The sequence below is a fragment of the Odontesthes bonariensis genome, chromosome 16 (assembly GCF_027942865.1).
Source record: "Odontesthes bonariensis isolate fOdoBon6 chromosome 16, fOdoBon6.hap1, whole genome shotgun sequence".
Taxonomy (NCBI): Eukaryota; Metazoa; Chordata; class Actinopteri; order Atheriniformes; family Atherinopsidae; genus Odontesthes; species Odontesthes bonariensis.
The window spans coordinates 29,460,858-29,485,366 of NC_134521.1; the positions used below are offsets into that span (position 1 = coordinate 29,460,858).

Genomic DNA, 24,509 nt, shown 5'->3' on the forward strand with positions numbered 1-24,509 from the left:
AAAATGTCCTGAAAAGGGGCTGAGAATCACAGTTCCTCACCAGGCTCGAGCCCCACCTCTGGAGGCTTGGGCTCAGCGAAGGCTGTCAGACATTAAACATCAGGTGGAGATAAAAACAAAACAAACAAACAAGAAAAGAACGTGGAGGACTGAGAAAAAAAAAATAGCTGGCACAAGGTCGACTGTACATACTGTACCCTCAATGGTGGCAGGCAGCCCAGACTGGTGAGCTGCCAAATTCTCTGTACAATAAGCACAGAGCGACAGACAGATGGACAGACAGGCAGGCAGAGAGTGAGAGACAGAGTGGAAGGCAGAGGGGAGGGAGGAAGTGGTGGCAGCGGCGTCTGGAATGCTCCACATCCACGACACACTGCGCATACCAAGAAGCTTCTCCAGTGTCTCGCTCCATCTCCCCAATATTCTGTCTTTTCTGAAGCGAACTGAAGGATGATGGCGGCGGCGGCGGGTTGAGGAAGAAGAAGGGGGTGAGGGGGCTCAAGTTGAGGGTTTTGGGACTCGTGAAGTGTCATCATTACAAAGAGACATGATAAAAATCGAGATGTGGTGTCAGACCGAGAAAAAAAACCTTGAAAGTAAAATGGTGGAGGCGGAGGAAGAGAAAAAAAAAAAAATAAAAAAAGACAACAAAAACTATCAAAGAAGCCTCGCCTCGGCGCTGTCTCTTCCCTAACCATCGCCTGTCTCGACAGAAGCGCTTGTCTTGCCTTTTACGCCAGACCAAAGAGGCTATGAATCAACACTGATGTGTGTAACAGTACAGGTTGATGCTGTGCATTGACACAGCCTTACATGGAAAGAGGGAAAAAAAGAAAGAAAAAAGTTTGTGCACTTGCTGCCACAGTCGCTAAAAATACTCTGCCCACATCTTCCGCTCAGCTGCCTTTCTCAAGGTAGAGTATGTGGTTCTTCCTAGAGTTTTTAATGTTATTTTTTTCCATTTGATCTATCAGAAGACTTTCACCTCATGAAAATGAGTAGAAATCATATAGTTTTATCATGAGTTAACCAGTTGATATAAGAGTATTCTTAAGAATCGGAATCAGAGGTCAAAGCCTCTGCTGAAAGACCGTATTTCTGTGCTGCCACTTTTATCTCAATATTCAACCAACTTTTTTTGTCCCCCTCTCCACATTCCTTCTTTTACTTTATTCAAGCTATAATCATTGGCTTTCGTCCCTTAAATCCCAAGCAGAAACAATTGTTCTAGCTTATCCTTTGGGAAACTAAAGTAGATTTTGTTTTCTGATATACAGTACAATACTAGAATTTACTACACTATACAGAGGAATAGAAAAATAAATGGAATGGGAAATATAGGTGAAATAAAAGTAAGAATAATTCATATTCAATTAATGGATTAAAGCTTCCCTACCCCTCCAAAGCTAAAGTCTTTTATTTTTCTAAAAAAATGTAAAAAATAACCTAATCGCTTCTTGGTGCTAGCTATAAAACATATTCTAGGCTTCAACAGACTCTAATTCATTAAGCATCAACTTCTCATTGAATACTAATACATTTTTCTTTCCACAACTCAAGATGACCACCATAGCTATTTTCACTGCGTGCAATGAGTGGTTGGTGGTACTTTTAAAAAACAATTCCAGAATTCTACAAACATATTACCCTCCAAAATCAGAGTTTGAAAGCACGACTACATTGACTGACATCAATGAGAACCATTGTAAGTGACTGACAAATGGATGAGACAGTTGGCAACACCAGTGAACTTGAGGTGCGTGGTTATAGCTTTGATCCATGACTGCAATTTTGTCATAATTTGTTAATACATATTCTTCAGCTAGTTACATCTGTCACAGGTTATTTAACAGTTTTGTTACACTGTAATTATATCCTGTTCTAAAAAAATTGAAATAAAAAATTCTACAAGGTTTATGTACTAAATTGTTTTCAATTTTATTGCACTTTATTGGCAAATTTGGGCATAAAGTAAAAATAATGTACCCCTAAAGCTGTTACGGTTCGTATGCTACCTATTATCGCTGTTACAGGGATCTTTGGGCTTATTTCAAGTGGGTTTGTATAACGTTCAGTATTTGTCTGCTTACTTACTTTACTTATTTACTTACTGCTTATTACTTTAGTGTATTACTTGCAAAAGACAGTGGTCAGAGCACACTCAGTTTAGAGCATCTGAGAAGATTCCTAACAACACTTTGCTACACTGGAAAAATAATGTAATATATTTATGTACACATATTGCTCTAATCGTTATGAAATTTCTGTTATTTTTTTGTACTTGATGGGGAAAATGCAGTCTGAGTAGCTGTTAGTCTGGCTACTTTTCAGAATTCCACCCTGATTGAACAAACTGACTAAGCTCTGTCTGCCTACGTGTGGCTGCTGGTAAGCCAGAGTAGTCACAAATACTCCATACAAAACCGCTTCAAAAAATAGAAGACAGAACAAAATATCGGCGTAAGGTAAATCAAGATTGCAGCTTGTTAACGTGCCAGGTAGCTGATGTTAGCGGTTAAATAGGCCCCTCTCTTGCATCAAAAATCCCATGATGGCAAAGACCAAATGCAAAATGTTACTTCAGACATAGCTTAATCTCTTATATACAAACTGTCTTTAAAATTAGGGTGAGGATAAAGAAAACATGTCATTATCCGTACCAGAAAACCCTTGACATCAAATTCTGCCATTTCAAATTTATGACACATAAATCTCTTACTTAAGGCTGTCTTTTCTCTTTGTTGCATGGTCTGTTAACCTGAAAAGTGTGTTTCATTCCACGTGACTTGTTTATAAGCAGTATAAAAAGAAATGTAAGACTTTAGGCAATACATGCAAAATACATGCAAAAGCGAAAAGAAGATTCAAATACTACTGCCTGGGACTTAATTAGAGGACAAAGAAGTGAGGTGGACATACAGGTTAAATGCCAGTCAGTACTTACTTACTATATTGGCAATGGTTATTATAACAGCTAAAACTACCCAGTTGACAAATTTCCCAAACTAAAACACACAGTTTTAGTTGTGAAATATTTCTTGGGCCGAACTTAAAGCCGGAACTTAAAAACTAATCACCAAATCTACAAACATACACTTACACAAGGTTGCCTTGACTTGCTACCTGTCACCACTTTATCAGAGTTAAAGAAAACTTTGACTAGGCGCTTACTTTTGTCACTGAACAGTACAGCATAATGTCACATCACAGCAGTTTTAGAACAGATGCCTTAAGGCTGAACATTATATCTGAGGAAGCATATACAGTAATTGGAGACACACTGGGAGACATGCACAATAAACTCTTTAAACCTTCTTATTTGTGTTCTGTTGCAGAGCTTTGTCCTGTCTACTTTGACAAGTGTGTGTGTGTGTGTGTGTGTGTGTGGGGGGAGGGGGGGGGGGGGGGGGGGGTAGCATGTATTCGCAGCAGGGATTAGGAAAATGGGGTTTAGATTTAAAACAAATAGGGAATATTTGCTTGGAGCAACTTTTGCTTGCGACATACTGAGTTGTGTGCAGATCCAATTCATAGCACAGCGTGAGTTTGTCATTCATCTTTGTTGGAACATGGCAGGAGTATTGGCATTCATCCCTGTTTAAGTTTTAATGAGATATGAATAAACAAATTAACTTAAGTTATGCTTTTTGGACCACTGGCAGAGGTCAGATAGGGAGTAGGGGGATGGAGGTTTTGATGTATGCCAACCACTGATAACGATAATGTCACAGAGACATTTCAGGCTGCTTAATGTGTCTCTGGGCCAACATCCACAAATGGATTTGGGACATTGTGCAGAAGGGGTTACCTCCATTACTTTAACAGTGTCTAGAGAAGAGGGAAACTCCTAGCTGCCTATAAAAGACTGCTGCTGCTATAAAAGGAGTGCAGAACTAAGTAACTTCAGAGCAAAGAGACTGCTGGGGTGTGTGTGTTTGGGGGTGGGTGTAACAATGTCAAACCGGACCAATCAATGTATCCAGTGTTCTGACTTGTGCTACGTTTCAGACCTCCAATGTCACAGAGGTGTAGGCTGACAGGATGATGATGGGCAGGCACCTCTTGGGTTAAGCTGCTCAGCATTACTGGGTAGAAGAGTCATTGCAAATGGGCTGTGCTCCATTTTCACAAGATCAAAAACTGTATATTCATAGCAAGATAAAGCAAGCACAAGGCCAGGTTTTCTCTAATTTAGGTTGCAGCAGCATCACTGTTGATATATGTTGTAAATAAGTCATTTGAAAAATTTGCATTAGATCTATAATCATTTCAATCCAACAACCCGGCTCCAGTTGTTTTTCAATAGGTTATTTCTTCTTGACAGAACCTGAGAAGATCTTTGCTGTATAGAATGGAAGTGGTAAATACTCACACCACGGTCATAATATTGGGTTGACATTTTTACCTGAATGAGACAGCAAATGCATCCGCAGACGGAGGCTGTCCAGGAAGCTCTTCCCACACAGCTCACAGCTGTAGGTCTTCATTCCACTGTGCATCTTTCTGTTGACAAGAAACAAACATTTTCTCAGCTAAGTTCTCTGTTGGTAACAAAATAAATCAGACAAAACTCAGCTTAATGTACATTCATGTCATTCAAATAAATGTTTGTGTTTCTAACAAAGTGGCTTTAAATGGCTCACAACATACAGCACAGAAAAAAGCTTGGCCTTTCATATTTAGTGACAAATCTTATACTCCATCATTTGCAACATGAGCACATAACAATAACCATTAGTTTAACAAGTTATTCAACTACCGCATATATTCTTCCACAGAGTAGATTGAACCAAGACTTGGAGGTGTAAATCACAAGGTTCTATTCAAGCAGAGACATTATCAAATCCCCACATCTCAAGTGCTACAGACAAATTAGGTTCTGGAAAGTGAATCAGCATGCTTTATTAATGCAAACATGCAGGACAGCTACTTAGTGTTATGAACTTTTTACGGGGTTACGAGGTAATGAGGAGGTTGAAGTCAGATCTGCCATAAATGGTCTGTTTCCAAATGAAAAGTCATTAGGGTGTAACACAGTTCAAGCGCACAAGGTCAGACAAGTCTACGGGTCAATATTTGATTATGTAGTAAAGGGCTTGAAGGTTAGGTAACTAAATAACATGAGACAACAGACAGTCTATCCTCACAACCCCCTTCATTACGAAATCCTCAAAGAGCCCACGGCTCAGTACAAAGCATATTATTCTTGAGAGATATCTGAAAGTGCTCTAAAGCAATTAAGGTGACACGAATTGCCAAACAACTGCCACAGCGCCTTAAGCTTCCCAACAACTTCAAATAGTTCATCTTTAGAGGGGTGTGCACACACGCCCATGATAGCAGTGACTGTTTGTCAAGCTGGTGCGGTTTGATAGTTTTAAGGCAAAATTAATCTTTCACTGTGGTCGCTTTGTCACGAAACACATTTCTAAAAACTAAATAAGATTTTGTGACAATACCAGGAAATCAAAACCACAACAGGTGGTGATAAAACTATTGTCCGCAGAAAAAAAGAAAAGGGTACGAGTCTAAGCACAGTGAAGAGCCTCTTCTGGCAGATATGAAGTCAAAGAGATGTCATAGTCCCAAACTTCGAAACCAGGTGGCACAGAGTGATCAGCCTGGTGCATTCTTGGGGAAACGATGCCCTTGATAAGAGATCCGCTCAACTTGGGCGAGATGACAGCCATCCATCTTAGCGACTCTCAACAAAGCCTCAGAGGAGGTGTTGGTGCCACTCTCCCAAAACATGACTGATTGATGTCAGATGTCGAATGCAAATTGATTTATCGCTCTCTTTTGCGCCTCGAGTAGCGCAGGGAGAGACAGAGTGAGGATGAGACAAAGACATCCAGAGAGAGATTATAGTATGCTCTATGGCAATTGGCTGTAGGAGGTAATAACCAATCAACTCTAGTATGACTTTGCTCACAATTAATTGCTGCATAACATCCTTGAAACTGGATAAGAGTGGGTACAAATCTGAGATATATGTTGAGAGGGTGAATAAGCTATGATAATCATTGAGCACTTTGAAGTTATGGAGAGACTCTGGAATCCACAGGCTGTATGACAGCCCTTTGGCAAGCTGTGAGTAATTAAAAGGCCCTATAAATGCCAACTGCCTCAAAAGGGAAGGGCAACACTTGAGAAAGCCAAAAATGGAGAGAAACTTGCACAGAGGCAGCAGTGTCACACCTGTGACAGAAAACAACCCTGTTAGGCTGTAATGTTCCTTTCAACACACAAAGCATATCAAATTGTTGTGCATGATCCTAAAAAAGACATTTTTTTTAATATCCGTATCCGAATACTCTATAAAAAGACGAGGAATCTTAAAAAAAAAACAAAAAAAAAACGTTTTTTTTAATTCCACAGTCCATGGTTGTAAATTGTGAGATGGTAACATATTCCTCTGCTGTTGTTTTCTGTCGGGCAACTACAAAACAATAGTTCTACAGTAATACTCTCATATTTTGTCTCCAATGGACCTAAGACTGGTGTTCATGAACAATGATGTGAATGCGTGAAAAAATAAAACTCTAACCCTTCAATTAATGTTGTACTTGAGAGGTCATCCACACGAATGACAAAACCAAATGAATAAAGCTACCGAGCAGGATTTTTTTTTCCATTAAGGGTCATGTGTGATGCACTCACTTTCACCCCGATAAAGAAGAAAACACACGTTAGCGGTAAGCTGCAACACACACATTGCACAAAGACTTTCAAAGGCCTTTTGTGTCCCTCCTCAATCTGACCATTGTGCCCCCCAGACAGAGCACTGATAAGGCATGGATGGACTTATTAAGGGCACTCAGAGTGGAACCAATGCCATGTTTTTTCACCGTAATGTAGTGCTGATGAGCAAAGTGCGGTGTGTATGTCCATAGCTGAGAATGTGTTAAATTTAACTGCAATAGCTAGCAGTACCCACTGAAACAACTCATTACTTGATGTCCAACAGAATGGAAACAGCACCTGTTAAAGTGATTCAGGTCTTTCAAAGGGAAGGTTTAGGATTTTTAGATACAATAATGCTTCCATTTTTTTGGCATTTAACAATATTCATTGGGCCTGAATTACAGTACACATAAACATTTTCTTAACTGCCTCACTATGTACATTCATTTGAACCCCAACCATGTACTTTAAACTCCTACAACTAGCTATACAAAAGGTAAAAAACCGGTAGGAAAAGTAAGAAGTTGCACGTGGGAGGTGGAATGAAGGAGACATTGTGCAAAATGACTAACTAGTGAGCTAGTATATTCCGCCATAGCCTACGGCACTTGGCAACTGTACGCTAGCCAAATGTGGAAAGTGGACATCATAAGAGAAGAACAATTAAAAAATATTTAAAAAAATGTAAAATAAAAGCTGAAGTTGACAATGTTTCCTGTCTTGCCAGACTACGGATTTGCCAACATAGCTTCACTTAGCCTGTCCAAATGAAAGGACTAACTGAGCTAAATTTCTTAATTTTGAAGAAATTTGACAATCATATATAAATATATATATATATTTTTGCTTAATCCAATTAAATAAGCAGGAACAGACAAGAAAAACAAAGTTTGTAAACAAACATTTTATAATACCATCTCTTGGCATGACAACAGAAAAAAAATAGCATAAACTGTAAAACAGTAGGATAAACAGTAAAATACTTATGGACAAAGGATAAAGTTTGGCTGAATAATCTTCAACAGAAGGCAAATAAGTAAGTTTTTTTTTATCTGCTTTGAAATGCTCTGTGTGTCACTTTGTAACCTTGTTTGACATACTTCATTGCTTTGACAAGGTTTAATGATTCGTAAAAGGACACTAAAATATCATCTCAGCTTAAAGATTTAGTTCAGATAGACACTCTCCACACACGTTTTCTCAAATCCCATCGTAACTGTCTGCCTTCATGTTGTGCCTCTGAAATGGATGATGAAGATAGTGCTTGCATGTGTGCGTACGTGCGTGTTTTGTGTGTGTGTGTGTGTGTGTGTGTGTGTGTGTGTGTGTGTGTGTGTGTGTGTGTGGTGGTAGGGGTGCGGGTTAGAAGGGTTGGGGGTTGATTTGAAACAGACTGACTGAGGCCATTAAGGAAGTTCTCATAAAACTCTCTCAGGCCATTTACTCAGTTAATAATCGACTTTGTCCAACAGTCACTTTTGACAACCGTAATAAATTTTAAATTTATGTCAACAAAACATATGCTGATCACCTCGTGCGGTGCGTTTCCTCATAAAAACCAGCCCAACCAAGGGCTGTTTGACTTCATGTGTGTGTGTGTTTGAAATGTGAGTCGATTACAGGCCTGTGTTATTGAGCCGTAACAGCTTGCCTCGTGTAATTCAGAAGTTCTTTTTTTTTTAATTCTTTTGTTTTTATTCCCCTCGTATTGCCGCTGGACTTGGCTGGCCATATATCATAACTAGTGCTGCATTTGATGAAGTAAAGATCTAAGTTTCCCACCTGCCCTCTTCTTCTGCAACAGTTAAAGTCAAACTAAGGTGATCTACTGCACTCCACACTAAAAAAAGAAACATATTTCAATTTCTCTATCGTCCTTAGATAGCCTTGGGTATTCCAGATTTCCCGTGACTAGGCTTTGACAGAGGGAATGGAGCTACTGCCAAACCCCATTAAATCAAAAGACTTTGCATGAAACTCATACTAATGCCTTCCTCAGCTCACCAACATCCCGATCATTGGATAAAAAAGAAAAACCAAGCCAAATCAAGCTTTCTGACTTGGACTGTTCTTATTTCTCATTACTTGTTTACTGTATATGTCTCCTTCAGCAGCCTTAGGCTTTGCTCTATGTCCTCATCTACCCCTTTCTATCTTTTATTTCTACATTTCTATCCCATCCTCTATTACTTACGTAAGAAATAAAACACCATGACAAGTAATTCTGAGGTCAGAGGACAAGGAGCTAAATGGTAATCGGGTAATGCAGGGCCCTTACCCAATTTTAACCACCAACCAGAGGGATTGGTGAGCGAGCATCCAAGACACTTAGTGAGGACTACTTGTCTGCTGTGTTTAGTTGGCATATCAGCCATCAGCTAAGCGTAAAACACAAATTTTCATCAATTTCTCTAAATAGTGCACTTTAGCATCTGTCTAACCTCAGGTTAACCTCAGGTGTAGTGGACAGATGCAACATAATTTCAAATATCACCCCATTTGTTTTTTCTTTCATATGTGGGCTTGACATGCTTTTTCTTTAAAAGCATGTCAATATCACATTTTCTAGCCATGCAACAAAATGTGATATTGTTTTTTTTTTTTTTTTTTCCTTAAACCTATGTAAGTATCAATTTACAACAGGCAAAACTCCCAAAGTATACTACTCATAATACAAATCCATTAGGCATTCAGAATAAAGACACATGTGGACTGCATTGTAATGCTTGACTTAGTAAAGAAAACCACACCTGGAAACAATTACCCTTTACAATGGCAACGCAGCAACAGGACATGTAGCATGATGTTAACAGAAAAGACAGGTCAATAAATTGGATTAGAAATTACGTTCAATAAAAAGACTTTAAAAAATATTCATGGTATAAGTGGCATGATGCACTCTAGAAATAAAAGCCAATATAATAGCAGTATATCCATTTGAGGATAAAAGCACAGGGTGAATGAAGGCTATTGCCGCACACACAGCTCCACGTCATGCCGAACAAAGCCAAAATGATGCACGAGGCAATTCAGTGACACTTGGGTGGCTGATCCTAATGCAGCCATAAGTGGCGCAGTGTGTCGCTGCCACCTCTTATTTTGGTTTTCTGACAGAAAAAACCCAGAGTGGGGGGAACAAGTGACTTTTTTCAGCACAAATTTCTGGCCCATTAAAGGACTGAGAATGACAAAAATGTACGACCAAAACAGTAATAATGATGCTCAATGAAACAAAAGGGTCATCGGGAATGAAATAAACTCTGACTGATATCCACATAAATAACAACCAATGCCTTGATATGGCGCCTCATTTGTTTGCTCTCTTCCAGAGCACTTTCTTATCTAGTGATGCATCATGTGTGATTCTTAACATTTAGATGCATCCATTTTGTCTGGAGACAGAGGCAAAAGCTGCTTCCTCTGTCATTTTATCCTTAATTCCACTGCCCTCCTTTCCTCATCCCACCTTTCTGTCTTTGCACAATCAAAATGTATCAGGCAGGCTGGTGTAACACCATTTGGCGTGGGCTGCTTATCCTGAGTCCTCCTGCACATATCAATGACTTGGCCCCTGTTGTCCCCCGTCGGGGAGACGTTCATATAAATTCAAGCCACACACGCGAACGCCGAGACACTTGTGTTGAGCATAGATGAATAGCAGGGCGAGAGGAGAGGAAAAGAGAAGAGACAGAGGAATAGAGAGGGAGAGTGCCACTGTCTTTCATTTTCATTGTGTTATTTATAATATCGCAGACACTACCACCCCCAAATTTGCCCTGAGGGTGTCTCAAGAGAAAAACAGCTATACCACACTGCCGCTGTGAAAACAATGAAGAAATTGACATCCACGAACAGTGACAACAAACACGCCTTGCTGGAGCAACACAGTGTCTATCTCAGCCTGTACACAGTGTCTATCTTAAGGAGATGGATTTTTTTTTTCTCCGATCAGTGTAATTTTGAAAACTAGGTGTAAGTAGTTAGATTAATGACCTCAACAGGTTTCATTAAAATCCAATCAGTCATGCTGGAGTTAGCCCACAAGAGGTGTCCTAACCAACAAATCTAATAAATTATCCCAGACTACTTTGTGTCTGTAAAGACGATGTTTATAATAAATCCTTGCAAAAAAAAGTTGAAAGAGATCTAAGAAGAAGATGGATGAGAAAAGGATGAGTAAGCTCTTGTCAAGATGCTACGGTGTAGTTAGGATGATGTATAGCTGGTAAAATTAGGCACGGATGATCTGACCATTTTAAATCATCTTAATTTCACATACGAGATGCTTTTTTTTTTTTCAAAAAAGAATCTGGCAGATTGTGCCATAAACTAAATAACTGGCTTGTTCAAACTTTCCTAATCCACTAAACAGAGCAAAAGCATGACTGGCCCATACAAAAAGATGGTGCTCAAAGTGTTTCAGACATCAAAGACTGAATGTAGACAGTTACTGTTTTCGGAAGATGTGTCATTACATGTCAGAAGATTTTTCTCGGCTGAATTTAAGTTTTTTTCTCTGGCTTTTAATTGGGGTCATATAGTGTTAAGGTGTAAAGTGTTTTATGTGCTTGAGAGCATATATTTTGGTGTCTGAAGTCACACTTCATTACTCTACAAGGTTATTCAGCCTTCTCTGTATCTCTGCCGAACTTCAACTTAAGATGATGCTGCATTTACTGTACTTTGGAAATGGGAAGTTAAAACACTTCTGCACTTGCCTCTTGCTAAACTATTAACAACAAAACTCATAATTAGTTTTATAGTTCACTTGTTGTTGGGATATATTTTATATTCCAACAAGAAAATCTGTCTTTAATTTGTGTTATTTAGAGAGATTGAGAGAGATTGAAACTCAGATTTTATGATGCATCATTGAAAGCACCACCTCTGCTGGACTGGTAACGGCCTCTACACAAGGAAAAAAAAATACAATGGTGAAAGATTGACCATATAAGCAATAGTTCTCAATGTTAGCCACTAAAAACTTAAAAGAAGGAGGAAGAGGAATAAAGTCCAGAGTCTGGCCAGCTGCCATTATTTTCTGTGGTGCAATTTAACAACTCGGACTGTTGAACACAGTACAGCCTAACCTGACGAGATTATGCCTAAAAGAGGGATCAGTAGCCTACCAGTTGCCAAAGGTCCAATCAGTTTGGTGTGTGGTTTTAGCTCTCAGGCTATTCACTGTTTATTCCTATCTCTACAGGAGTCGAAGGGGTAGACCCCGAGGAAGAGAGGGGCAGAGTGGGGTCAAGTGGGTCATACCACACCTACCACACATTAAAATGATCTATTTGAATAGAGGTGTAAATCAATAGGTGAAAAGGGAGCTGCTGTACTGTTTTTCTTCATTATTTCCACCAAATTGTGTCACAGGCAGATTTTATCAGGACCCCAGGAAATTTGTCAGTTTGTGATAAAAAGGGCATAATATGTCTCTTTTAAAGCTAAGATTTTTTTTAAATTAAAATGACTATAATTTCAACAGAAGTATATTCAAGGTTTAAGTCTGAGATCATTCTGTTTGGTAGCAAAGAGAAGAGGGTCAGCATTGGTAAATATCTTGAGACTCGGGACCTTACAATCACTGACCAAGTTCGTAACCTCGGAGTGTTGATAGACTCAGATCTGACTTTCAGCAGCCACATCAAAGCTGTCACCAACTCAGAAACATCAACAGAATTAAAGGTTTCCTCTCCCAAAAAGACCAGGAGAAACTCATCCATGCATTCATCTCCAGTAGACTCGATTACTGTAACGCTCTTTTAACTGGACTTCCCAAAAAGAGCATTAAACATCTGCAGCTCATCCAGAACGCTGCTGCTAGAGTTTTAACCAGGACTAAGAGATCTGAACACATCACACCAGTTTTAAAATCTTTACACTGGCTTCCAGTCAGTCACAGAATAGATTTTAAAAGCCTGCTGATGGTTTACAAATCCCAGAACGGTTTAGGCCCAAAATACATCTGTGATATGTTCAGAGAATATAAAGCCAGCAGAGCTCTTAGATCCAAGGACTCAGGTCAGCTGGTTCAGTCCAGAGTCCAGACTAAACATGGAGAAGCAGCATTTAGCTGTTATGCTGCAAACAAGTGGAACAAACTGCCAGTAGAGATTAAACTCTCACCAAATGTAGACATTTTTAAATCCAGGTTAAAGACATTTCTGTTCTCATGTGTCTATGCATGAAATATCTTTTAACTTATCTAGACTGTTGCCTGTTTTTAAATTCATTTAAATTATTTTATTTGTTTCTCTTTATATTCTTTTATGTATTTTTAATGCTTCTTACACTACCTGCTGCAATGCTTTTATTTATTTTATTTTATGTAAAGCACTTTGAATTGTTTGTACATGAAATGTGCTATACAAATAAATTTGACTTGAATTGAAGTCTCATTGACAACATAAAGCTGATGGCTTTTTTTTTCTGGTTTTATCTCAACGTGAAAGTCACACTGACAGTGTGATATTTGGCATCTGATGTGCAGAAAAAAGCTGCAGCAAAACGGTGACTGTAATGATATGAGTGAGAAAAAGTGTTTTCAGGGTGCATCCGTGAATCTGAAGATGTAATTTATAACCATTGTGAATGTAAAGAATGCTCACCCTGCCTTTCAAAGTGACTCCCTTAATAAAGGTTTTTTGATTATACTCTAGATATACACTTATTTCCTGGTAAACCCAACAGTGGAAACCTGCATTTAGTTCCCATTTGCTATCATGTCACATGTGGTCAATCATTTATAAATCTTGAGAAAGGTTTAAAAAGAGGGATCAGTTAAATTTACTTGTCATATGAACTGAGGAATGTCAAAAAGCATTTGTCTGAAAAAACTGAAAAAAAATCTCTAGTCTGAAGACAAGATTGCTACCAGATATATTTCCTGTGACATCAGGCTTAAAAGCCTGTTGCAGTCAACAAGAGGGTGGTATATGTAACACGCCCTTTCAGCTTTCATGTCACAGCTGTGTTCAAACACATGTTTAAAAAGAGTATCAATGGAAATTTGCACTAATTATTATCACTGCTGCACGACTGCTGAGCCTATACAGATAAAAGAACTTCATTTTAAAAGGTAGGAGATCAATAACAAGGAACTTATAATTATGCTTCCTCGGCAGTAAGACTATTTCAACCTAATCCCAGTAAGATACCTTGATTCCCCAAAGCTTAGAAAGTAGGATTCACTATTTAATGCCCTCAGTGTTACTCGGAAAGCCATTTCAACCTCTCGTCTACAGTTCCACTCAATGTAAAGTGCTTTCCTCCTTTGACAAAGTCCTTTTATTCAATAAGAGGTGACACTGAAGAGGGAACATGACCTAGAGGTTGCAATTTAAATCTACCGACTGTCAGGAGAGAATTTAACTGTAGAAAAATTATCAAAGCCAAGGCACACCTAATACTAGTAATGTATTCAAGCCTCTAAGTGGCATGAGAAAAATCTTTCCACTGATTAACCGAATCATAAGACTGCACATAATGTTGCACGTTGAAAAATAGATAAACATCCTTTCAGTTAATTATCAGTCACCCCAAAATTGGACAAGTCTAAACTGACGCACTTGAATAAACACCTTGAAAACCAATGACAGATGTATTTTCTTTAAAAGATTGGGCTCAGCCCAAAGCATTATAAATAATTCAGAGGCTAAACTGAGCTATAACTGTACAGAGGTTATGGTCCGTCACTGTGTGGGGGTGCAGGGCAGCACACAGGTGTGAGAGCGTGTATGTTCGCTCCCTTCAGCTCCCGCACTCCCGGTCATTACTATAAATGACAGTGTGCACTTAGTCAACCAGTCTGGTTAAATAAGGATTAGAGGGATAGGGAGAAAATAACTTCACACTATTGAGGCAAATGGTGTTTGCAAAGTCTGCAGCTGAAAGTACAAGCCTGGCTGTGCCTTTAAATAATCTAACATCCACAGTTTTCCCCCCTTTTTTCCTTGATTTCAACTAGACCTAAAGACACTTTCACTCAAGTGTTGGAACAGTGGGAACAAAGGCAAGGAAGGGCATGTAAGATCACATGTATAAAGTATTTCTGTTGAAGCCCATCTCTGAGACAAACATCAGCCCTGCTGCTCCCTCTTCCCCCTGCCTCTCCTTTGGTTTGTGCATCAAAAGATGCCGCCGTCTGAAAATAGCACGTCAACATTTCTGTTCGTCTTCTCGTTTCTTTTTATTTATTTTTTTTATTCTCGACAATGTTGCCAGTTTGCTAGATTCCTGTTTTTTTGTGCCTCCTGCTTTCTTGATCTGTGAGAGGTTACAGCGCGTCGAATGAAACGGTTGGCTGAGGTGTGTGTGTGCGGTAGAAGAGCTTTGGTGGTCTATAAAAAGCTGCCAGACAAAGTCTTGCCTCTCTCCTCATGCATTATGCATTGGCATCACCTTCCATCAAGTGGCAGAAAAACCTCAAAGATGTCTAACTTTAGCTTCCATTCTGAAAGCCAAACAGAGGAGGAGATGTGTTATTTTGACTGCCGCAGTCGAGCTAAGCACCTGTTACATCAATAAAAGCTGCGTTTCGCAACAAGAACGATGACAACGGCAACCTGTGTGATGGAAGAAGCACCTAAATACTCTGGATCAAGCTTTGACCTGGTAGGGAGGTTTTGTCTGGGGCTGATAATCACAAAAGGGTGATGATGAAACAACATCAGGAGTTCAAACAACACCAACACAATATATGAATAAATATATTATAAATATGTATATATATAGATAGAGGTATGCATATATGCATTTGATTTATTTATAATAAAGAAAACAAGATATTTGGAGAATACACCGTCTAACAGACCTTGTGTCATCAAGGTCAGTTCCACAGCTGGCTTGATTACTGTTGTATGTCAGTGTGACAGATCAGAACAGTAGATAAAAGTAGTTTTATATGTAAAACCCACAACTTCAGCCATTTTTAGCCAGAAAAAAGATCCAAGAAATCTTTGACTCTACTGTAATTTTTCACTACTATTCTTTCATATTTTACAACCAGGGATTGAGGCTTTCTTATAGTCTTTTAAGGTGGTCTTGAAAAATAGTTCTCCTGACTTTCAAAGTTTTCCTTTTCGACATTGGCTGCTTTTTCACTCATTTTCAGTCCAGTACTTGTACCTGACATTTTAAGAGGGATATACTTATTTATTTATCTTTTGTTAGGCCACTTAATCCCAATCTATGAATGATTCAAGCATAAAAGAGGCACTTAACTCAAATGATGAATCAGTGTTGTGTCTACACACAACAGATATCTTAGCAAAGAACCTATTTTAAATGGTTTCTTTAGGCACTTAGCCGCCTAAAGACACATCATTTGTTCCAGTTACTTTAGATTATTCAAACAAAAGACATAAAATATCATCTTTGACCAACAAAGCAATTCTCAAAGAGCTACTAGCTGAAAACTTGTGTCCTTACAAACAATGAGGGAACTGGACAAGTTGAGGACAAAAGAAGCATCATACCTAAAAGACTATCTACAGCAGATGAACAGCATCTGAAAGTAATGTCCTAGAGAAACAGGAAAATATCCAGCAAAGACCTGAGAGATGCATTTGGACCTTCAGCTGATCCATCTACTGTTCACTGAAGCCTCATCAGAAATGGTCTCCATGGAAAGGTGGCTGTGAAGAAGCCATTCTTAAGGAAGGGAAACATGAGTAAAGGCTGAGGTATGCCAAATGACACAAGAAGAGGACTGAAAATTAGTGGCAACAGGTCTTATGGAGGGATGAATCCTCCCCAGAGCACAGACCTCAACATTACTGAAGCAGTGTGGGATCATCCTTACAGAGAACGTAACAAAAGGATACCAACATCCAAATAAGAGCTTTGGGATGTCCTTCAAGAAGCCTGGAGAACTATTCCTGAAGACTACTAAAAGAAATGACAGAAAGCTTGTCTGAGAGGGTTCAGGCTGTGTTGAAGAACAAAGGAGGTCATACTAAATAATGACCTTTAAGTTCGTTAGACTTGTGTTAACTGTTTTAGCCTTATATTCTGAATTTCCATTTACGTTTGCACATGTTTCAATTAATCACTGCATCGATTTCTCATTTTCCTGGCAATGTATAAAGGAATGAGGATTGGCAGTACTTATTTAAAGCTACACCACTAAAAACAGACGACTTAACATGATTATACTGTACAAATTACTGTAAAAGCTGAAGAATAAATACCAAATAATGGGACGAAGATATAATAAATAATTATTTTAGCTTTAGTCACAGAATAAACTTACAGAATTTTGAGTATGTGAGCAATAATGTTAAGTTCAAAAATCGCTTATCAAAGCAAGTCGGCTACTGAATGCATTAAATAGGCAAATGTGCAATCACATGTTGCTGGTCCAACATTATGACTAGTACTGTTGACCAGATGTTGCTTATCTCAGAAAATACTGGCACACTGTCAATATTTCGTCGACAGTACAGTCCCTGCCTCATAACACTGCTCAGTGAACACACTGCTGTTTGTCTGGAAACAGGAGAGGGACCTTGTGATTTTATTTTTTGTAGCCAGCATGAGCCAGAGCAGACCAGTTGACAAGGTGATTATTTTGGTATTTGGCCACAGCCCTCAAACTATTATGCAATGCTATTGGGATTGATTTACTGTACTGTACTCCAAACACAGGACAAATCACTTTCTAGGATAAAAAATAGCCACGGGTCAGTGTGTTTGTGTGTTTAGGCAAAAGCTGTGCATGTGGGTTTGTGTGTTTATCCGGGGGAATAATAAAAGTCTTTTTAAAAAAAAAAAAATAAAAAAAAAAAAGAGAGGTAAGATTCCAGAGGCTTCTTCTGACATTGGAGATGGCCGCAGGCAGGTTGTTTTGATGTGACTGATCTCCCATCGGGGTGTGTGTGGCTGAGGGAGGTTCAGGTGGCAGCGGTGGCGCTGGACCATCTGCACTGTCATTCACCGCACGTCCGCCTTCCAAGCGTCGCACAGCATCCACGGGCGTCCCGCACAGCCCCAGCCGAGGCTCTGTGGGGCTATAGTAAACAAGACACTCTCATCTCAGTAGAGTGTGTGTCTGCGGGGGGGGGGGGTTGAGACCCTGTGATACTGCGCTGTATTCCTGTACACATCAGAGTGCCTGTAATAGTTTTGTTTCCTTTTTGATGGCCAGAGTGCTTCCACTCAGATGGACATGTTATGGGCATACGGTGTTGTGGAAAAAGCCAGTTATAACACATCACTGCTCAGTTTTAACAGGTAACAGTATATTTCTAATGTATTTCCATCATGCATACAGTTGTCTATGTTTTAATGGATTTTTTAATTTAATATCTTCACAGCAACCATTTCTTTACCAATTAACTGATTGGCTAATCAACAGAAAAAAAAACGAGAGCCATTTGGTGATTATTTAACCTTATTTTAGGTGGATGTTATTGAGTACTAATACAAATAATTTTAACTTTTATTCTCTGTTTCATACTGTTGCAAATTCAATTATAAGGGAGTTTGCCTAATTAGTGATCATCCGACATAGTTTCATGATATAAAACTAAATTCAATAAAGTGTTCCGGAAAAAGAACTGTATTAAATACGACTTAGTGTGGACTAAAGTAGCTCAAAGTAAGCAAAAAGATAATGAAGCATGACAATTGTTCCCATTTCTGGCAGCACCACCGATGTTCCCTGCAGGTTCCTAAATCTGACTCTGGGAATCATTGGTGTATATTATGTAACAAGAGCTTGCCATGTTCTTATTTACACCTAATACCTCTTCATTTCTGGTGCCAGGAGGCAGCGTTCCTTTTGCTTTATTATACGTGATCTAAAACATGCATCTGTCTGTATAAACATGTGATTGCTAGAGCTTCGATTAATAGCTTCATCTTTGTAGAACTAGTAAGTGGAGAAAACTTCAGCGAGTGAGTATGACAGCTGAACAGCAGCCAGTGAAAGGAGTGGGCGGTCTGTGCCAAGAATTCCTGTCAGTTTGAATCAGTGTCTGCACAGCAGTGGGGCATGCAAGAGTTTGGATTTGTGTGTGTGAAATATATCTAATAACAGAGCAAACTGCAACTTCTATGAATTGTATGAGTGCCTTTTTGGCTGTTTAGATGGGGACAGTAAAGACACAGGAAATATGAGTAGAGGGAGTGAAATGCAGGAGGTGGTCTGATCAGTCAGGATTCGAATCTGGGACTTGCTGCTCACCCGCAAGACAAATCAGGTAATGATTTCCATGCAATGCAAAGAGCAGAGAAGAAAACCGAGTTTAACCTAGCCATGGAGGGGGAAAGCTAAAATAAGCTTTCAGAACTGCCAGGAGGCCCAAAATTTAGACCAGTTTGACAATAATGCTTTAAAGCCAGCATGTCCTGCTCTCATTTGAAATAGTAATTGGGTATAAAAGAAGAATAAAAGTAGGTGACACGTTGAAGGAAAATTGTATCCTGCTGTGTTTATTATTACATCCAACTCTCTTGAGTAAAAAAGAAAAATCTGGATTTGACATTTTTTCCTAAAACTCTTGTGACACAAAAGATTTTTGCAACTATGTAAAGGCCCATCAACACCTTGTACTGGGGTCTGCGTCACACTAACGTACACAGCAGGAGGAGGAGAAAGCGAAAATATATTGTGAAAGCGAAAGGATAAAATATGTGTTGACAGCTTTTTGGCCAGAGGGGCAGAGCACTGAAATAGTAGCGTCTGGATGTCAGGCCAGGGTCGCTCCCTTCACTGGAGAGCAGACTTTCCCCGACCCCAGCTAGGAAAACATCTCACAGCACTACAGTTGACTGATAACGTAGTATCTGACAGATAATGCGCTAACTTGTCCAGATGTGACACTAATCCACCTTGGAATGGGGAGAATGTGTTGTAAGACCTGCCAAGTGAATACTTTTTTTTTTTTTTTCATTACATGAAGCAGGGACTGTTTGTGTGACATACTGAAACAGAAAAAGTAGGATAACTACAACACACTGAATGCACTGTTGCTTTATAGAATAATTCCAGAATGGCTTGTTTTACTTTACTAATACAGTAATTATACAGTGATGATTCTAATTTTGGCAGATCGTTATTCCGCTGTTCGCTGTTTCGACTCATGTGGTGGTCTGGACTGGCAGTGAGAAGGTTGTGGTTGTACCTTTTCTTTACAACAGGTTAGGGAGAGCATAAAAGAAGAAATCGATATGACTGCTAATGCTGTGACTCACCACACGTTTGTGTGTGTTTGTGTGTGCGTGTGCGTGTGCGTGTTTGGATGCATGGAGGTGTGGTAGTGGGGGCAGACAGGGACCAGGATGGCCATCTAAACAACAAACAGGACCTTTAAATGTCCTCCATGGAAAAATATCATGTGTATGTATGTTGTAGCTTGACTCTGAGTTGCAAGACCACACTTCATTGGCCTAATCAGTAATTTCAAAATTCTTATTCACAGTGACTTCAACTGTTCTTCAATAAACTGAAATGCATTCTGAGAACATAATTTACACTGAAAATATCTAATATTCATTTAAGATTTTCAACTGAAAATTAGATGAAACGAGGAAAGTTAAAATTAATAATTTCCAGCTTTGATCTTAAAAAAAACAAACAAAAAAAAAAAACATGTTCCAAGTCTTTTTGGAGCTCACACAATCTGCAGTATGAACAGGGACTTGTATTAAATGGTTTTGCAATATTATTGCAAAACCATTCAATCCATGTAATTTGTTATAAAAGCCAAGCTGTCCGAGACCATCTCAAAAATCTGTGACTGTGCTTGAAGTAAGCATGCCTTGTATGAGGTGAAATCATGCTTATTTTGAGGACAAACTATGAGATTTGCCATAAAAGACCTCTAGCATTCTTCTCCAAAAGAGTAAAAAAAAAAAAACCTCAAGAGCAATTGAGCACTTCTGTTTTTGGCACAGCTGACTCAATCTGCAGTATGAACAGAATCGTGTACATCTGCAAATTCGCATCCATTTTGAGCATGCGGGAACCTTGAATAGACCTTAAGGAGACTTCATAGCTTGTGACCTAGACAAATGCATAATAATGAAACTGTTGCCAACTATTGTTACAATCAATTTTAAGAGATTAGCCATTACAGCTGTCTGTTCCCTCTTGTAGGGAACACAACATGAACAGAAAACTTAAGACGTTAAGAGCCCTACTTATACTGCTCAGGAAGCACATCAGACTGACTGTTGGACACTGCCTGAATGAAAAATGCATCTGTGTGAATCTACATCCTGGTCACAAGTAGTTTATTACGATTGGTTGTAGTAGGTGATAAAAAAAGTCAGTAGTAGCATCAATATAATACTTTTCAGCCAACATCTGGTGGCTACTGTCCCTCCGTAATATTTAAGTTAAATCTATGTACAAGCTGAACAAAGGAGAGCTCAGACCTGAAGGTCTGTTAAAGTATGTACATGGATCACTGCCATCTCTTATACTGTCAAGTACAAAAAGAAAAAAACAAAACACAATCATGTTTGTATGCCACAACTAAATAAAAAAAGGTATTACCTTTTAATTTCCAGACCATCAAATCAAACATCTGCTATGAAAATGTCCCCCTGTACTTGAACAGAGCAGGCATCCTAGAGAGTCTCATGGTTAGTTAAACATTTGCCAGCTGGGGTGCCGTTCTGTGCCACATATTGTGTGTGTGAGTGTGTGTATTTGTTTGGTACGCTTGACGTGAAAAGCACAGTTCAGGTGCCGAATCAATCATACATGTAGATGGAATCCAATAAGCACAGAGGAAAACTGCAGCTGGGGTCCACGGAGACCAGAGGCAGAGAGAGAGCAGCCATGCCCATGTCCACAGTGCTCGCTCTATCGCCCTGTCCCAGCAGATGCCATGTTACAGAGGGTAATTAATAGCCCAGTGGGGCCTGGGTGTGATCGCCAAGACACCTACTTACACACACACACACACACACACACACACACACACACAATAATAATGTCTTCATTTGCCCCCTGGAGCAGCTTTGTGCCAACTAGCCTTCACCTCATTATGCCAATCAAATCGACCGGGGGACGTGGAAGGTGGGGAGGAGTGGAGTAGGGAGGGAACGAGCTGTCCCTTCTCACTCTGCGTCTCTCCTTTTCATTGTCCATGTGTTCATTATACAAGAAAGATTTGACCTTAATGAGAGCACGTGATCACGCCGAGCTGTCAGGAAATAGCCAAAGCATTTTTTTTCCCTTCTCAGATTGTACCTCAGTTTGGTAATGAGCCACTCACCAACTCTCTTCTACCAAGTAGTAAAAAATGTTGGATTGAGTGGCTGCCAGTGCTGAGCTGCAGCTGGCTTTTAACATTTCATTCTGCCTGTTGCTTCTAAACTGCACAGGATAAACTATTTACTGTTAGATGCCAGCAAAGTACTTTAAAATAATAACATGGATTTGAGCGGAAACAATTTCACCACTGAGCCTTTGTCATGTCAACTTGCGCTTTACTGTAATTGCGAAAGCCCCTGTGTCACTTACAATTTCAGAGCTTTCACTTTACATCGGTATTCTTTTTAAACATATGTACTTCCTCCCAAATAGTTTTGGTTTTGGCTTATGCTCGTCAAACGAGGTGGATAATGTATACGCGTCACACTGCTGCTTTGAGCGGACAATGTAATTTCTTACAATTCTCCAAATATTTTTGCAGCTTTGATTCGCCCATCAACAGAGACAAGTATTTCCTCAGGCTGGTGGAGACCAAACCAGAGCTTAAAGCACTAATATAAACACACACAGTTGCACTGTAATGTTTCCCATCATTGTGTGCTGAATTTTCACCTAATAATGGCAGAAACACACTTTGGTTAGTGCACTGGCTTTGAAAGGTGTTCCTTCGTCTCTCTTCCTCAAGCTCACATATTGTAATAAAAATCATTTTAATTTCTTCAGTCCTTAGAATTTTGTTTTAAAAAAAAGTGTGCTTCAGCTATCACAGACACCATGACTGAAGAGATAAACAAAAACACATCGATAACTACACACAAAAGCTATTTCCCCAACAGCCCAGTAAATAACAAATGAATAGAAGAAAGAATCGAGCATAATTTTTCCTTCAATATGGTCACTATCACCACCACAAAGATATAAACACCCCAATCTGTCGTCTTCAGGCAACAGGGGACGAATAAGGAGATGTGCTTAGTGTCAGGCAGCCTGTGCCTCAGGCCTGCTGTGGTGTCAGGGCAGCGTTTAGAACGTTTTAGTAAAATGCATCGGTGCGCCTTATCCCCATGTAGCCTCATTGAAATCCGCTTCTTAACAAACACATCTCCATCCTCTTATTCTGTCACTGACCCTCTCCACCACTCAACGACCCCCCTCCCAAACTGCCAACACCAAACTCTCCCTGTGCGTTACCTGAGACAAGCAATTTACCTTTTTTGTTGTTTGCCTGACCCAGAGAAAACAATTTCAGAGGGGTCTTCCTGCGTTCTTAACAGCCCTTCGTTTGAACAGGTAAAGGCGACTGGCATGCCACAATGGCTTTTTTTTTTTCCACAGAGAAGATGAATTGGTGAGCTGTCAGCTTCAGACAGGCAGAGTAGCAGTGTTTCTGTAATGGGACACTGGAAGTGTCTTTGATTAATGGAAGAGCCATACTGAGCTGTTAGGGAACCCGCCGCGGCCCAGTGAGAGCGATTGAGCGGCGGATACATGCCGACAGATGTGCGAGGGAGCGCGGGCCTCTGTACCTGCAGAGGAGGAAGAAAAGAAGAGTAGTAAAGGATAGAAAACAGTAGTCCGCCTGGCTTTAAGCCATTTTTAACCTGAGGCCTATTCCGACACGTTTTCTCTTCATACGAACTGATTTAGACCTAAATCCCGTCGGCTGCTTCACTGCAGAGCTACTTTTGTAGCTTTGATGTGGCTCTGCATTCCACTTCTTTGATGCTTCAAAAATAACGAAAGCCAGCAAAACGATTGAAAAAATAAATGAAAAAAACAAACAAACAAAAAAACATTACTATTTACCATCAAAACAATTTGGTGATAAAATGGGGATCAGAGAGATTTTAGCATCAAAACGGTTGGAAAAGTTAAACGGAGAGTAGTCACAGAGAGCCAGGACACCAGCTGTCATCCAACTTTTGGAGAAACCCTTCAAGCTAAAGTCAAAATAAAAAGGATTTCATAACAACAGAAGGGACACTTCGCATCACATGCCATTCATTCTGTGCAGCCGCTGTCCCTCAGTCTATTCTGGTAGCACAAGTCACAGCCAAGAGCGACAGGTTCGCTGTTATTTTCACCTCAACAGCTTTTCTTCAATTGCTTATTTCTCTCTTTTCATTATAAAAAGCAAATCTTAAAAAAGGAGAACTCTCTTGCCGAAAACACAGCTATTATTCTATTCCTATTATCAACCTGAAATCTGTCAGTGCTTAAAACCCCCCAAAAAAACACTAAACACAGAGATGTGCTGTAAACACACTGAGTGTCTAATTCCGCCCTATACAAATATGTCTGAATAAACACTTATCTAAGAGAACAGCTGAGCGGACTTGTAGAGTTTTTCTCCTCTTGCAAAAGATAGCAAAATATAAATACCCACATTTCATATCCTCACTGATAAAAATGGAACAAAATCATCCATCCATAACGACCGCTGTTTACAAGACAGCTGGAACAGAGGGTTCCAGACCGCGCTCCCTCTGCTTTTTGTTTGGAATAATGCCTGTTTATTGGAACTGTGGCATTGCTGTGTTTTAAATGGAAGGAACGGCATTTTACAAGGTAATTAGTCAGGCTGTAATCTCACATTTAGCCTCTTTCTCTAACACACACTTACATGGACCGTCTTCCTCAGAACACTGCATCT

The 24,509-nt window shown here is 39.6% G+C and overlaps 1 protein-coding gene across 1 annotated transcript in view; it reads right to left on the reverse strand.

Moving 5' to 3' along the window:
* The window catches only part of zbtb16a (zinc finger and BTB domain containing 16a), a 146,192-nt gene that overhangs the window by 86,160 nt on the left and 35,523 nt on the right, over nucleotides 1–24,509 (reverse strand). Inside the window, exon 3 of the mRNA XM_075486875.1 lies at nucleotides 4,406–4,503. Within this exon, the coding sequence (XP_075342990.1) occupies nucleotides 4,406–4,503 (98 nt within the window). The remainder of the gene's footprint in view (nucleotides 1–4,405; nucleotides 4,504–24,509) is intronic.